This window comes from Erpetoichthys calabaricus, chromosome 1, assembly GCF_900747795.2.
Source record: "Erpetoichthys calabaricus chromosome 1, fErpCal1.3, whole genome shotgun sequence".
Taxonomy (NCBI): Eukaryota; Metazoa; Chordata; class Cladistia; order Polypteriformes; family Polypteridae; genus Erpetoichthys; species Erpetoichthys calabaricus.
In genome coordinates, this window is record NC_041394.2 from 153,718,550 (window position 1) to 153,734,686 (window position 16,137).

At 41.3% G+C, this 16,137-nt stretch overlaps 1 protein-coding gene across 4 annotated transcripts in view; it reads left to right on the forward strand.

The window, feature by feature from the left end:
• rinl (Ras and Rab interactor-like) overlaps positions 1-4,214 on the forward strand; it is a 158,644-nt gene extending 154,430 nt beyond the window's left edge. For all 4 annotated transcript variants that reach the window (XM_051920381.1, XM_051920368.1, XM_051920375.1 and 1 more), the window contains exons 8-13: positions 126-354; positions 460-1,170; positions 1,649-1,957; positions 2,234-2,365; positions 2,449-2,612; positions 3,228-4,214. In XM_051920381.1, coding sequence (XP_051776341.1) covers positions 126-354; positions 460-1,170; positions 1,649-1,957; positions 2,234-2,365; positions 2,449-2,612; positions 3,228-3,641 — 1,959 coding nt within the window. In that variant the 3' untranslated portion in view covers positions 3,642-4,214. The remainder of the gene's footprint in view (positions 1-125; positions 355-459; positions 1,171-1,648; positions 1,958-2,233; positions 2,366-2,448; positions 2,613-3,227) is intronic.
• Positions 4,215-16,137: the final 11,923 nt, after the last annotated feature.

The window sequence follows — 16,137 nt, forward strand, 5'->3', positions numbered from 1 at the left end:
AATCCTAATTGTCACTCGGGTCCCTATCTAGGGGGTTGGTTGTGTAGTGGCCGTGGAAATGCACTGTGTCAAGTGCATGCTCCCAACCTCTCCCTCTAATTGTCAAATGTTCTTGCTCCTTTAAGGTGACCTCAGAAAATGGAGCTCTCTGTATCATTAATCCTCTGTTCCTCAAAGAACATGGTGATGCTTGGTTGACACACACTGCTCATTCCTCTCAGCCATATGTGGCAGGGTGTACCCCAGTTCCTTACAGGAGGGATCGCCGTCTCAGCACCACTCGAGCTCAGCTTCGTGTAAGGAAACATTTTTCTTTGGATGCTGAAAATGAGTACACTTCCTCCATTACAGCAGGTATGGTACATCACATGATGAGAGTCATGTCTTATTTTCCCTAGGTTCTGAGCTGAGCTGTGAAAACTGCTCCATTGTCAACCATTTCTGTGGTGTTTGTTACAGTTAATTTAAGGGAAACTGTCTCTATGCCGACTACTCCCACATTAGTCAAACTACGACAGAAGCCAATGACACGCAATACCCCTATGTGGAGCTGGAGTGAAGGGGTGGGTCAGTCTTCAAGGGATGAGTATGAAGAACCTGAGGATAGCACCAAGGCAGAGACCAGCTTTGTGCCTCAGTCACCACATAGGGCCTCTTGGATTGAGGAGGGCTGCTTTTCTCCTAGTTTGCAAAAAGCTCGCTCAGAAACCTCATTGTGCTCCAGTGATGGCACCCTTATGCCCCCCATCTCTGAACTGGACTCCCTGTCTCTTAGCAGTATGGAGGATGAAGGAGAACTGACACTTTCATCTGCTGGCCTGTCCTGTAGCCCTGTGTTAGGCCATAGGAAACGGCAATCTCTTGCTGTAGCAGATAAAGTGAAAAACCGCATCTCAGCTGTGGGAAAGTCAATCGGGGGGCTAATCTCCTTAGAGCGCCGTATCACCAACCGCATCAATGAACTGTCCCAGAAGACTGGATCAGAGTTTGGAAACTTGACACAGACCTTTATCACCCACATGATGAATGGCACCTCACAGGATAAAAGTAGCACTGAAATGCTGCAAAATGTCCGTCAGATGCTGACCAACCTAAAGACATATCTTTTGGAGGGTTCTGAGCTGCATTCTATCCTGGAGAGTGGAGGAGATATTCCCGAGTCAGAGCTGGGTGAGTGCCAATAATTGTTTGTGTAGTGGAAAGGCTTATGGATGCATGCTAACTAGCTACAGGTTCTCCAACAGGTTCTGTAGTTGTTTAGTAGCAGAACTTCACTGAGAAGGCAGTTGCATTGTTGGAAAGGTGTCTCTTCAACTGTAGATTATCTGTACCATGCGGTCTGACTGAAGGTAGGTTTTAGCAAACACCCACAGGAAATAACCTCATGTTATTACACCAGGGCAGGAAGTGCTGCTTTGTGGTTAAGCTGACTGCCGCCTTAGTTTGGGCAAAAACACCTTACAGAAGTGGAAAATAGTAAGATCATGAACTGAGAAGGATGTGAGCCATGGCTAGTTGTAGGTGGATGTGGAAATGTGCGTCTGTGTAATGTTATGTTGAGAGCCAAAAGAAGAGAGAACAAACTAGCTATAGGAGTATGAACACAGGCTGCTTCTCTGACTCTCCTCCTTACCCCTTTCCTTTTCAGATAACATCGTGGAGGTGGCCTTGCACAAAGTTATCCTCAAACCTTTGTGCTCAAACATCTACAGCCGGCTGACTGACTTCAGGAAAGGTGACGGCTCCCTTCAGAAACTGCAGGATAACCAAGTAATCATGCAGAAGTGCAGCCTTGCTGAGCTGGGCGTGGCCTCTCTAGGCCTTCCTGATGCTGCTGTGATGGAGAAAATCCAGCATCGCTTCTCAGAAATGCACAGTTCCTACTCCCCCAACAAGAAGGTTAAACAGCTACTGAAAGTGTGCAAGCTCATCTATGATGCCATGACTGCCAATGAAGGTAGGAATACGCCTCTTACCAAGCTAGAGTGTAACAAAGATGAGGTGCTACACCCTAGATTGTCCCAGACTAGGATGCCACCCAAAGTAGCATACACTATGATAAAAGACCAACCAATGTGGCTTATATGCTCGAGCCTTCAGAAATTGTGTGATTGCTTCTGTTACTATTCAGGAACACTCATCATCTGAATGTCTGACATGCTGACATGTTGCTGTTACTTGATGGATCTGGCTCATTCTCTCTTCTCTGTTTCTCTTAAACTTCCTCTTCCAGCCAAGCCATATGGAGCAGATGACTTCCTACCTGTTCTTACCTATGTGCTGATTCAGAGTAACATTACAAACCTGCACCTGGATGTGGAATACATGATGGAGCTGCTGGAGCCAAGCCAGCTACAGGGAGAGGGTGGGTATGAAAAATAGTGCACACAAGAAGAAGAAAAGTAAAAACCTCATCTCACCTTTGTTAAACATTCTTCTTGAATGCAGGGGGCTACTACCTGACCACTGTGTTTGGCTCACTATTTCACATCAGCAATTACAAGACTGAGATGGAAACCCCAAAAATCAGCATTGAGGCCCAAAATTCCATCCACCAGTGGAAGCGCAGAAGAACAATAAATAACAAACAGTCATGGAGAAGAGTGACACAGGTGAGACACATTTACTTTTCAGAATAAAGATAGAACTTTAAAAGAAACAAGAAAGACAACATATTGGTTATGCAGCTGCTATGGAGCTGCAGGTCAATGTTCCTGTTATGGCCGAGAGGTCTGTTACAGGTTATGGAATAGCAGGTCACCAGACTGGACTACATATGCAGACAACATGCCTACAAAGGTACTAATGAGATGTGACAGTAAAACATTAGTGTAAGTGTTGCATACAATACGAGAGTGTACAGGTGCAGTTTGTCTAAGAGAGGCATTTATTTACGGAATCCCCAATTCTGCCAAATCTCTCCCTCTAACCCCAAACACTTTACTGCAAACAAGCACACACTGTCATAAAATGTACTTATTACAAATATAACATTTCATATCAATGTCTTCCATGTGTTCTTAGAGAAACAAACTGTCCATCCATCCATCCAGCCATCCAACCATTTTCATAACGTGATCAGTTTGTGCTAAACTTACAATGACATTTGCCCTGGTTCATTGGCACCACACAACTGCAGTCTTGCTGTTGCAGCTTACCATTTAACATTAAACTGAGATTTGTGTTGCAGTAGAGTAAATGCCCTCTTTATTCTGTCTTCTGTCCAGGATTATCTTCTTGTGTCCTTTGAGACCCCTGGATCTCTTCAGAAGACAGTGCCCATCCGAGGCAGCACCACTATTCAGGAAGTATGTTCAACCTGTGCTGAGAAATATCAAGTTAGTGAGCCAGAAAACTACGCTCTCTACCTCTTCAAGGATGGCAAGCACTACCTGTTGGATAGCGATGGCTTTGTGAAAAAAATCAAAACAGAACAGAAGCAGCAAGCAACATGGGAGAACAAGGCACTATTTGTCTACTGTAAAAAAGGACAGCATTCTGATGAGGAGGAGCACCCAGGGTTCCAGGAAGAGTCAGCCAGTACCTGCAGCACAGCTTCCCCATTGCTATCAGGCTGTGGATCTGTCATAGAGTGCCCAAAATCAGAAAGTGAATATCAAAAGGAGCTGGATATCGAATAGTGAGACTGAAAATGTCAGAAATTGAAAGCTGACCATTTGCATTGGACTATGTTTCTGTGTTTACATGTAAATAAAGAGCAACCACCAGTGCCTTCTTCACCATTAGCAGGGAAAAAGCAAAGGCAAGTTAGGACAGAAGCTGCCAAATGCAAATAAGAGGGTGCACATCTAAAAGGCGCTATATATTTTTCCTCTCTAGAGGATCCACACTGACCTGCCACATCCTTTCAACTGAACTTAATTCAATAAGTAATAAATTGTATTAATTCTAACACATTTTTGAATGGGTTGGGGGAATTTTATTTATAAATTTGTATACTTATGCAAATAAATGGTTTTGCTTCACTGCCAACTTCTTTTACAAGAACAAGTTCTCTGCGGTTTCATGTAATTAAAGATCCCTGTGCATCAGTTGTAAAGAGTAGGATGTATCCCAATGTCCTAGCTAAATTGCCCACCACAGTCTAGTCATTCTGGCCCTCTAATCATCCCCTGTCTCTGATTGGCTAACTATCTCTCACCCCTTCACCACCTAACAGCTAATGTGTGGTGAGTGTACTGGAGCAAAATGGCTGCCATCACATCATTCAGGTGGATGCTGCACATAAGTGGTGGTTGAAGGGGCTCTTCAGTGACTGTGTGAAGCACTTTGAGTAGTGAAAAAAGTACTATATAAATGTCAGTCAGTCATCATCCAACCTGCTATATCCTAACACAGGGTCACGGGGTCTGCTGGAGCCAATCCCAGCCAGCATAGGGTGCAAGGCAGGAACAAATCCCGGGCAGAGCACCAGCCCATTGCAGGGCACACACACACACTCACCCACACACCAAGCACACACTAGGGACAATTTAGGATCGCCAATGCACCTAACCTGCATGTCTTTGGACTGTGGGTGGAAACCAGAGCACCCAGAGGAAACCCACACAGACACGGGGAGAACATGCAAACTCCACGCAGGGAGGACCCAGAAAGCGAACCCGGGTCTCCTAACTGCGAGGCAGCAGCGCTACCACTGCACCACCATGCCGCCCACTATATAAATGTAAACAACAATAATAATAATAATAATAATAATAATAATTATTATTATTATTATTATTATTATTAAAGACTTTAGTCATTCTGCATTTTAATGTCCACCACTCCATTTCCAAGCAAAAGTACCACTTTCACATGACATGATGGCTTGTCTACTTAACATAACAATAACTCACATACAGTACATTATTTTTGTGCTAACCAAAACCATATAACCTAGATTCTCTAACTGTGAGTTCAAATAAATAAAACTCACCAAAGGCAAAGCAAAGTCAAATATAATATCCAAGCATAGGAAAACTGCTTCCAAATGTTAATTATATGCTACAAATAGAGCATAAAATCTGGTTTTGTGTGTTAATGTCATACACAATGAGTAGAATGTAGAACCTTTGCTTAACATTACATAAAACATTTTCTTTTTATAGTTTGGTTAATTAAATTACCTGAAAGGCTTCACATGTACAAGTTACATGAGCTCTGTACTACATGTACTTCAAGCAGGAAATAATTTTTTTGTACTCTGTACACATGATACTAACCACCTTTTAAACCTATTCATCGATCCATTTTGTGAACCTTTTTATTCAAATGCAATGTGATGTGGAAGTGGAGACAGTTCTGGTAATTCTGGCTGAAAGACAAAAATCAATCTTTGCAGAACACTACGCAGAAGAATCTCCAGTGTTAAATCAATACTTAATTTGTATTTAAGGAACAGTGTTTCCACATGCACATTTTTGAACCCAGGTCTCTGGAGCTCAGAGTTATCAGCATAAAAGAATATTTTTACTCATTGTATGATCATGACATGTGTGATACCAGGAACATTTATTGGATTCATTTTCTCTCACCCTTGAAGATTAACACACACACAGATACACATAGCGATACTATCCAGACAAAGTCTAGGGTGGTGCCAATTGCCAGTCACCCTGCATTGGATTCCCTTCATACAAATACATTTAGAGGCCCAAGCCAGACAAAATCTAAGTGGTGCCAAATGCCAGTCTATGTAAGAACTCACTGTCACCAGCACTAACAAACATGCGGGTGTCATTGCAACTCCCATAAAAGCTAAACTCTTTTGGTTATATGCCACTTACCAACCAAGTGATGTCTTACTTTTACCACATTATTAATGAGAAGCGACCACAAAGGCCTTAATAAACCCTGTGGGCAAGAAAGTAGCAATTTGCCCTAACTTGACACCCTCTTACTATTTTAATCACTCCAGATAAAGGACAAAATATAGAAAATATAAAAGCACCATGATATTTTTAACATATAACAATACCAAATAGAATAAAATAAAATAGAAAAATAATATAGATAGCGAAGTCTGGATATAAACAGTCTTATAAAAACTTTAACATCAGAAATGTCAACAGGTGGATATTTTCCTGGATGGATTTTTGTTTAGCAATCACTGTTCTTCATGGGTTATGTTTTCTTGACATCCAGATGAAATGTGTCTTGATCTCTGATGTTGCTCCCTCTGTTTCAGTTCTGTCATATTTTGCTCCCTTATTTATGTTAAAATGCACACACGGGGAGGGTTTCAGGACATGTGGCACTGCACACATTTGATTGGCTATTATATCCTGATGATGAATGACTCTGATCAAAGTACCTCTGCACTCTTTCCTTTTCCAAGCTGTAAACTAATTCTGCAATTCCTAGTCCCACGGCGTCAATCTGTTCCCGGATTATAAATGAATTAAACCATGTTCTGTAGTGTTTGTATTTATTTCCCTTTTCCAAGACATAAAAATTGAAAAAAGAAACCAACTGGAACTGGTGCATAAATTACTGGCACAATACTGGAAAAATGTTCCCGGAAATGCTTGCAATGCCTGTAATTAAAGTCCTGTAAATTCAGCCCATCTGAGTTCATTTGAGCAAAATAATTAAAACTTTATATAAACAGTATGTAGTTTAAAAATGGAAGATTTTCCACACCAAGACACTCATCTTAAGTAATTTTATAGGATTTTTTTATTAGCCGAGAAAGTCATACATTCAATGTAAAGAAATCATTATTACACAAACTAACTTCTTTAATATAACATTTTATTTACAAGAAACATACATATCAATTTTAACATTGTATTTGTTGAGTAACATGGAAAATACCTTTACCAAACATTCAGTTCTGCAGATTTATACCATACCATACCATTCTGAAGCCCACTTAATCCAATTCACAATCATGGGGTGCCTGGACAGGACATGAAGCCATTGGTGGTCCCCTGCATATTTATCCTATTCTTAAATATGTAATTGGTAGTTATTGCAGAAAAGGAATGTGGAAGTTTCAAGGTAAGGAAGGCAGAACCTTCAAAGGATGGCAGTGTGATGAACGGCACACACGGGTGGGATGAGGCCATCCCTTCAGAAGCACATGAATTAATGCGAGGATCGTCTTGCCTTGGCCAGGAGACAGGCATGAGATGTCAGTGTGGAGGTGGGTATGCTGGTGTCTCTGTAGGCTTGGACCAAGGAACAATACCTGGCCAGGAAGCCAGTGTGATGGAAGTACAGGGGGAGACAACCGGTCAGGATCACATGTTCCATTTACATGTTAGGTTGCAGCATCCCTCAGTAATGGCATGAAAGAAAATGTGACTATACCAGAAATGTGGAGCACTATATCCAGCAGGGGGTGCTAGCTCCTTTGTTGGAATGAGTTATTTTTTAATTGCGGCGTGTTACATAACCCGAATCTATATAGATATAATATAAAAAGGCGCTATCCCTTCCTTAGTGATATGGCGGTAAGAAATCACATATGAGAAATAACTTAGCTTTCATTAATGGCAGCTTACACGGCATGACAGATGAAGCAAGCCATAACAAGAACCCAGTTCGGGAATGGGGGCCCGATGTATAGAGTATGCCATTTTCATCAATTGCATTGGAAGGATTTTCAGGATTAGATGACATTATCTCCCATCCGTCCGTCAGCGTCAAAAGTGTGCCGGGCAATGTTCCAAGGCTTTATACTCTTTTTTCATGTGCAGGCCTACACTTAGGTGAATAATGCCATTCCAAACAAGGAAAAGAGGATACAGTTTCATGCTGAGTTTGACACATAGAAATAGTATACAATGATCATCAGTCTGATTGCCTATTTCACAGTTGTCCCTAACTTGTCTTGTCTTCTAATGCTTGCCTAGCAGTTCTAAATGATGAGCCCCTGTGCTAAATCTGGCTTTGTGTTAGCTGTGCATGTGTAGTAGAAAGAAAAGTAGATTTATAAAATTATATTTGTACAGAGCACAGTGACATATTAAACATATACACTTATTACAAGCACTAATACTTAAAAGAGGGAAAAAACCTAGTGCACGATGTGATTTTAGGAGAACCAGATCCTTCAAGGCAAGAACATGAAAGCTGCAGAACTCTTAATGCATCTGCTTATTTTCTAAAGTTACTTTGTCTTTTGCAGGAGCAGCACTGGACTCAAAGCAAGAATCCATCCAGTTTGGTTAGAAAAGTAAGGTAAGTTTCTTTGAAGTCCTGTAAAAAATACTAACCCACCACCCCTCCTTCTTTTAGGGATGCCATTTCTTCTGTACCATCCAGACTTCCTGAACATCTGCTTGTCAGGTTAACACACTGCATGTTTTATAAAGTTATAATTAACCTAGAAATAGAGCTTAGTGTGGTGACTCTGGTGAGCATTCACTTGAAATGACTCAATCTTTTTGTGGTATTCTCAATAACTGCTTCATATTTTTACATCTACTAGGTGCATTAAAAAATGTCCTGTCCATTACAAGATATTCAAAAATTGGAAATCCCCCTTAAAGCAGATATTTCCAAATTCCTTAATATAGCGCAAGTAATTTTGATGTATATTTGAAGTTCATCACAGTAAAAGTCATTTCAACTGTGAGACAGACAGTTTTTCTCAGGCAATCCATTCCCAGACACATTCTCAAAAAATTCACCAAGGCCTGCAAAACACTAGCATGTTTGGGAAAACTCTTCATTCTCATTGCAAGACTCACTCAGCCAATCAGAACAATAAATACTAGCAACAAAAGTGAATCATTCAATGAAAAGAGTTGCACAGAGCATCACATCACTAAAACATTCAAGCAGTCGTGGGCTAATCAATGGCAAACACTGCCTGTCTTCCGGACAAAGCAGGATGATCGCCGCCTTAATTCACATGCTTCTGAAGGGATGGCCTCACCCCACCCGTGTGCGCCGTTCATCACACTGCCTTGCTTTGAAGATTCTGTCTTCCTTGCCTTGAAACTTCCACATTCCTTTTCTGCAATAACTACCAATTACATATTTAAGAATAGGATGAGTATGCAGGGGACCACCAATGGCTTGAAGGCCCAGTCCAGGGCTCTTTCTTGCTTTTAGACCAGGCACCCCATGATTGTGAATTGGATTAAGTGGGCTTCAGAATGGTATTGTATGGTATAAATCTGCAGAAATGAATGTTTGGTAAAGGCAAAATATACATAAACACAGGACTGGTACAAGACAGGTATAGAACTGTACTATTATTATAATAGATAAATAAATAATTAAAAATAAATAATAAGTAAGTAAACAGTAATAATTTGAAACAGACAAAAAATAAATAAATAATAAGTAAAAACAGTAAAACTAACAATAAAAAATAACAGTAGTGACAAGTGTAACAAATGTACTGCATATAATTTCACTACCATGGCAGCTCAAAGTTCATGGTCCGGACAGCCAAGGGGTAGAAGCTGTTGCACAACCTGACATAACTGATTCAGATGCTACAGTACCTTCTGCCTGTTGGAAGTGGAACAAAGAGACCGTGGGGTCACAATGATGTAAGCTTTGTGGGTACAACTCTTTACAAATATGTCTTCAATGGGGGGCAGAGAGGCAGAGATAGATAGATAGATAGATAGATAGATAGATAGATAGATAGATAGATAGATAGATAGATAGATAGATAGATAGATAGATAGATAGATAGATAGATAGATAGATAGATAGATAGATAGATAGATAGATAGATAGATAGATAGTGTGACGGATGGCTGGGGTCCATGCCTATAGATAGATAGATAGATAGATAGATAGATAGATAGATAGATAGATAGATAGATAGATAGATAGATAGATAGATAGATAGATAGATAGATAGATAGATAGATAGATAGATAGATAGATTACAATTATCAAATTTACTCATATATTTGAAATGAATGCAGTGCTGCAAAAACAAGACAGAACTGATTTAATTAACAACCACCCAATGAGTTGATGAATGATCTGGAAAAAGAAGAAGAAGGAGAAGAAGAGGGGGGAAACGTGTCCGAAGGCAGGAGGAGAGGAGGAAAGTAAAGAGAGTGGAACTGAGTGTAGGAACTTTGAATGTTGGCAGTATGACTGGTAAGGGGAGAGAGTTAGTAGATATGATGGAGAGAAAGAAGGTTGATATACAGTGGTGTGAAAAACTATTTGCCCCCTTCCTGATTTCTTATTCTTTTGCATGTTTGTCACACAAAATGTTTCTGATCATCAAACACATTTAACCATTAGTCAAATATAACACAAGTAAACACAAAATGCAGTTTTTAAATGATGGTGTTTATTATTTAGGGAGAAAAAAAATCCAAACCTACATGGCCCTGTGTGAAAAAGTAATTGCCCCCTTGTTAAAAAATAACGTAACTGTGGTGTATCACACCTGAGTTCAATTTCCGTAGCCACCCCCAGGCCTGATTACTGCCACACCTGTTTCCATCAAGAAATCACTTAAATAGGAGCTGCCTGACACAGAGAAGTAGACCAAAAGCACCTCAAAAGCTAGACATCATGCCAAGATCCAAAGAAATTCAGGAACAAATGAGAACAGAAGTAATTGAAATCTATCAGTCTGGTAAAGGTTATAAAGCCATTTCTAAAGCTTTGGGACTCCAGCGAACCACAGTGAGAGCCATTATCCACAAATGGCAAAAACATGGAACAGTGGTGAACCTTCCCAGGAGTGGCCGGCCAACCAAAATTACCCCAAGAGCGCAGAGACGACTCATCTGAGAGGTCACAAAAGACCCCAGGACAACGTCTAAAGAACTGCAGGCCTCACTTGCCTCAATTAAGGTCAGTGTTCACGACTCCACCATAAGAAACAGACTGGGCAAAAATGGCCTGCATGGCAGATTTCCAAGACGCAAACCACTGTTAAGCAAAAAGAACATTAGGGTTCGTCTCAATTTTGCTAAGAAACATCTCAATGATTGCCAAGACTTTTGGGAAAATACCTTGTGGACTGATGAGACAAAAGTTGAACTTTTTGGAAGGCAAATGTCCCGTTACATCTGGCGTTAAAGGAACACAGCATTTCAGAAAAAGAACATCATACCAACAGTAAAATATGGTGGTGGTAGTGTGATGGTCTGGGATTGTTTTGCTGCTTCAGGACCTGGAAGGCTTGCTGTGATAGATGAAACCATGAATTCTACTGTCTACCAAAAAATCCTGAAGGAGAATGTCCGGCCATCTGTTCGTCAACTCAAGCTGAAGCGATCTTGGGTGCTGCAACAGGACAATGACCCAAAACACATCAGCAAATCCACCTCTAAATGGCTGAAGAAAAACAAAATGAAGACTTTGGAGTGGCCTAGTCAAAGTCCTGACCTGAATCCAATTGAGATGCTATGGCATGACCTTAAAAAGGCGGTTCATGCTAGAAAACCCTCAAATAAAGCTGAATTACAACAATTTTGCAAAGATGAGTGGGCCAAAATTCCTCCAGAGCGCTGTAAAAGACTCATTGCAAGTTATCGCAAACGCTTGATTGCAGTTATTGCTGCTAAGGGTGGCCCAACCAGTTATTAGGTTCAGGGGGCAATTACTTTTTCACACAGGGCCATGTAGGTTTGGATTTTTTTTTCTCCCTAAATAATAAAAACCACCACTTACAAACTGCATTTTGTGTTTACTTGTGTTATATTTGACTAATGGTTAAATGTGTTTGATGATCAGAAACATTTTGTGTGACAAACATGCAAAAGAATAAGAAATCAGGAAGGGGGCAAATAGTTTTTCACACCACTGTATTGTACTTGCAAGAGACTAAATGGAAGGGGAGTAAGGCCAGGTGGATCGGAGGTGGATTCAAGTTGTTCTATCATGGTGTGGATGGGAGGAGAAATGGGGTAGGAGTTATTCTGAATGAACAGTATGTCAAGAGTGTTTTGGAGGTGAAAAGAGTGTCAGGCAGAGTAATGATTATGAAGCTGGAAATTGGAGGTGTGATGATGAATGTTGTTAGTGCATATGCACCACAAGTTGGGTGTGCAATGGGTGAGAAAGAAGATTTTTGGAGTGAGTTGAATGAAGTGATGAACAGTGTACCCAAAGGACAGAAAGTGGTGATTGGAGAGGATTTCAATGGGCATGTTGGTAAAGGGAACAGCGGAGACGAGGAGGTGATGGGTAGGTATGGTGTCAAGGAGAGGAATGAAGAAGGTCAGAGGATAGTGGATTTTGCCAATAGGATGGACATGGCTGTGGTGAATATGTATTTTAAGAAGAGGGAGGAACATAGGGTTACGTACAAGAGTGGAGGAAGATGCACACAGGTAGATTACATCCTATGCAGAAGAGTTGATCTGAAGGAGATTGAAGACTGTAAAGTGGTGGCAGGGGAAAGTGTAGTTAAGCAGCATAGGATGGTGGTCTGTAGGGAGATGTTGGAGATCAAGAAGAGGAAGAGAGTGAGGGCAGAGCCAAGGATCAAATGGTGGAAGTTGAAAAAGGAAGACTGCAAGGTTGAGTTTAGGCAGGAGGTGAAACAGGCACTGGGTGGCAGTGAAAAGTTACCAGACAGCTGGGAAACTACAGCAGATGTAGTAAGGGTGACAGCAAGAAGGGTTCTTGGCGTGACATCTGGAAAGAGGAAGGAGGAAAAGGAAACCTGGTGGTGGAATGAGGAAATACAGGTGAGTATACAAAGGAAGAGGATGGCAAAGAAGTGGGATAGACAGAGAGATGTAGAAAGTAGACAAGAGTACAAGGAGATAAGGTGCAAGGTGAAGAGAGAGGTGGCGAAGCCTAAAGAAAAGGTGTATGATGAGTTGTAGGAGAGTTTGGACACTAAGGAGGGGGAAAAGGACCTGTACCAATTGGCTAGACAGAGGGGCCGAGCTGGGAAAGATGTGCAGCAGGTTAGGGTCATAAAGGATAAAGATGGAAACATACTCACAAGCGAGGAGAGTGTGTTGAGCAGATGGAAAGAGTACTTTGAGAGGCTGATGAATGAAGAGAACGAGAGAGAGAAGAGGTTGGATGATGTGGAGATAGTAAATCAGGAAGTATAACAGATTAGCAAGGAGGAAGTAAGGACAGCTATGAAGAGGATTAAAAATGGAAAGGCCGTTGGTCCAGATGACATACCTATGGAAGCATGGAGGTATTTAGGAGAGGTGGCAGTGGAGTTTTTAACCAGATTGTTGAATGGAATGTTGGAAAGTGAAAAGATGCCTGAGGAGTGGAGAAGAAGTGTACTGGTGCCGATACTTAAGAATAAGGGGGATATGCAGGACTGCAGTAACTACAGGTGAATAAAATTGATGAGCCATAGCATGAAGTTATGGGAAAGAGTAGTGGAAGCTAAGTTAAGAAGTGAGGTGATGATTAGTGAGCAGCAGTATGGTTTCATGCCAAGAAAGAGCACCACAGATGCAATGTTTGCCCTGAGGATGTTGAAGGAGAAGTTTAGAGAAGGCCAGAAGGAGTTGCATTGCGTCTTTGTGGACCTGGAGAAAGCATATGACAGGGTGCCTCGAGAGGAGCTGCGGTATTGTATGAGGAAGTCGGGAGTGGCAGAGAAGTACGTAAGAGTTGTACAAGATATGTACGAGGGAAGTGTGACCGTAGTGAGGTCTGCGGTAGGAGTGACGGATGCATTCAAGTTGGAGGTGAGATTGCATTAGGGATCGGCTCTGAGCCCTTTCTTATTTGCAATGGTGATGGACAGGTTGACAGACGAGATTAGACAGGAGTCCCCGTGGACTATGATGTTTGCTGATGACATTGTGATCTGTAGTGAGAGTAGGGAGCAGGTTGAGGAGACCCTGGAGAGTTGGAGATATGCTCTAGAGAGGAGAGGAAAAAAGGTCAGTAGGAACAAGACAGAATACATGTGTGTAAATGAGAGGGAGGTCAGTGGAATGGTGAGGATGGAGGGAGTAGAGTTGGCGAAGGTGGATGAGTTTAAATACTTGGGATCAACAGTACTGAGTAATGGGGATTGTGGAAGAGAGGTGAAAAAGAGAGTGCAGGCAGGGTGGAATGGGTGGATAAGAGTGTCAGGAGTAATTTGTGACAGATAGGTATCAGCAAGAGTGAAAGGGAAGGTCTACAGGACGGTAGTGAGACCAGCTATGTTATATGGGTTGGAGACGGTGGCACTGACCAGAAAGCAGGAGACAGAGCTGGAGGTAGCAGAGTTAAAGATGCTAAGATTTGCACTGGGTGTGACGAGGATGGATAGGATTAGAAATGAATACATTAGAGGGTCAGCTCAAATTGAATGGTTGGGAGACAAAGTCAGAGAGGTGAGATTGTGTTGGTTTGGACATGTGCAGAGGAGAGATGCTGGGTATATTGGGAGAAGGATGCTAAGGATAGAGCTGCCAGGCAAGCAATAAAGAGGAAGGCCTAAGAGAAGGTTTATGGATGTGGTGAGAGAGGACATGCAGGTGATGGGTGTAACAGAACAAGATGCAGAGGACAGAAAGATATAGAAGAAGATGATCCACTGTGGCAACCCCTAATGGGAGCAGCCAAAAGAAGAAGAAGACTGGGCTTTCCCCAGCAGGTCTGTGATGTGGTAGGTCTAAGTGAGATCCTCAGAGATGTTAATGCCAAAAAATTTAAATGTGGTCACTCTCTCCACCTCAGTTTCTTCAGTGTATAGTGGTGGGTGCTGACCTCTCTCTCTCCATCTGTCAATAATCATTTCTTTCATTTTGCTGGTGTTAAGAAAGATTTTACAGTCCTGACAACAATTCACAAGGCCAGCCACCTCCATCCCACAGAAATCAGTCCAGTGATGCTGGTATTGTCCACAAATTTAATAATGCTGGTGTTATGCAGTTGAAACATCACACTTGTGCCTTGCAAACTGATGTTCAAGTGCTTATAAAAAGTATTCACCACTTTATTGTTTACCTTTGACATTAAAGAGTGTTTCTGCTGATTATTGTCAAAAAAGCCACTGTGATCAAATGTTGTATAACAATAACATGTGAAAACATCCTAGAGAGTAAATACCTTTAATAGGCATTGTATGTTGAAAGTATTGTATGTATAATTAAATGTATAATTAAATTACCCAAATAATACATATGCTGTACCCCAAAGCTTAGTTTTGCTGTAAAGCTCCACTGGTGGCCATGTCACTCTCATATCTGCTTTGCCTGTCCTCTTAGGTAGCGTGTGTGGACAGAGATGTGACAATGGCTAGGCTGCAAACTGCATGCTGAAACTGAATTCCTGCTTAGAATTCATTACTGCTTCAGCAGTAAAAAGGACTGAGTACAATTTTTTTTATTTTAAAGCTTTTTAAAATGTAATAAAGTGTAGCCTTCCAGCGTGGGTGGGCCCCACACAGGATGTCTCTTAACGGCAGAACAGGGGGGTGTAGCTACAGGAAACCTATGAGCAGTAGGAAGATACGCTGAGGAAATCTCATCCCCAGACAACGTGTGTGCATCTCGGGCCAAGGGGCTCTACAACAACATGGTTCTCAAAGAAAAATTCAAACTACAAATGTGGGATTTGCCTCAGAACAGGAAATGAAAAGAAAATGTCTCCAGGCATAATGCTTTTTATCAGGTATATTTCTAAAAATAAAGAAATTTAGAAACGCTTAGAAAATATCAGCCATTAATGTACTCCGATGGGGTCTGTCAAGGTATTTAATAACATTTCTGGAACAGAGGGGGTCCTATTGCTAACATTTTCATCTCCTTCTTTCCCCACAGTGCCAAGAAACAGCCCAGTGAGGGCAACTGACTCTGCCCCTGCCAGTTCTCCGGCATAAGAACCCTGGCTTCCCAGAAAAAGAATGACCTACCAGGCAGAACTCCCAAGCAAACTGGCCCTGATTTGCAGCTAGAGGCTAAATCTCTTTTGACAGCCTTTAGTAGTCCAAACACAAGGGCAAAGATTTTTCTTTGCTTTGTTAAAATATTAAACAGGATGACCAGTTTGACTCCCCAGATTTTCTTCTGGCACCCTGTCATCCCTGCACCCAGCCACAGCATATAAATAAATGTAATGTATTCAGTTGTTGCAAGAATAAATAATTAATTCAAATATTTTTAATAATTTATATACATCAGAAATGTATATAAAAGAACTGCATTATATCTGATGAATTCTGCAAGTAATTCATGAAATAATCACTTAGTATTAATTGATAATTAATTGCAT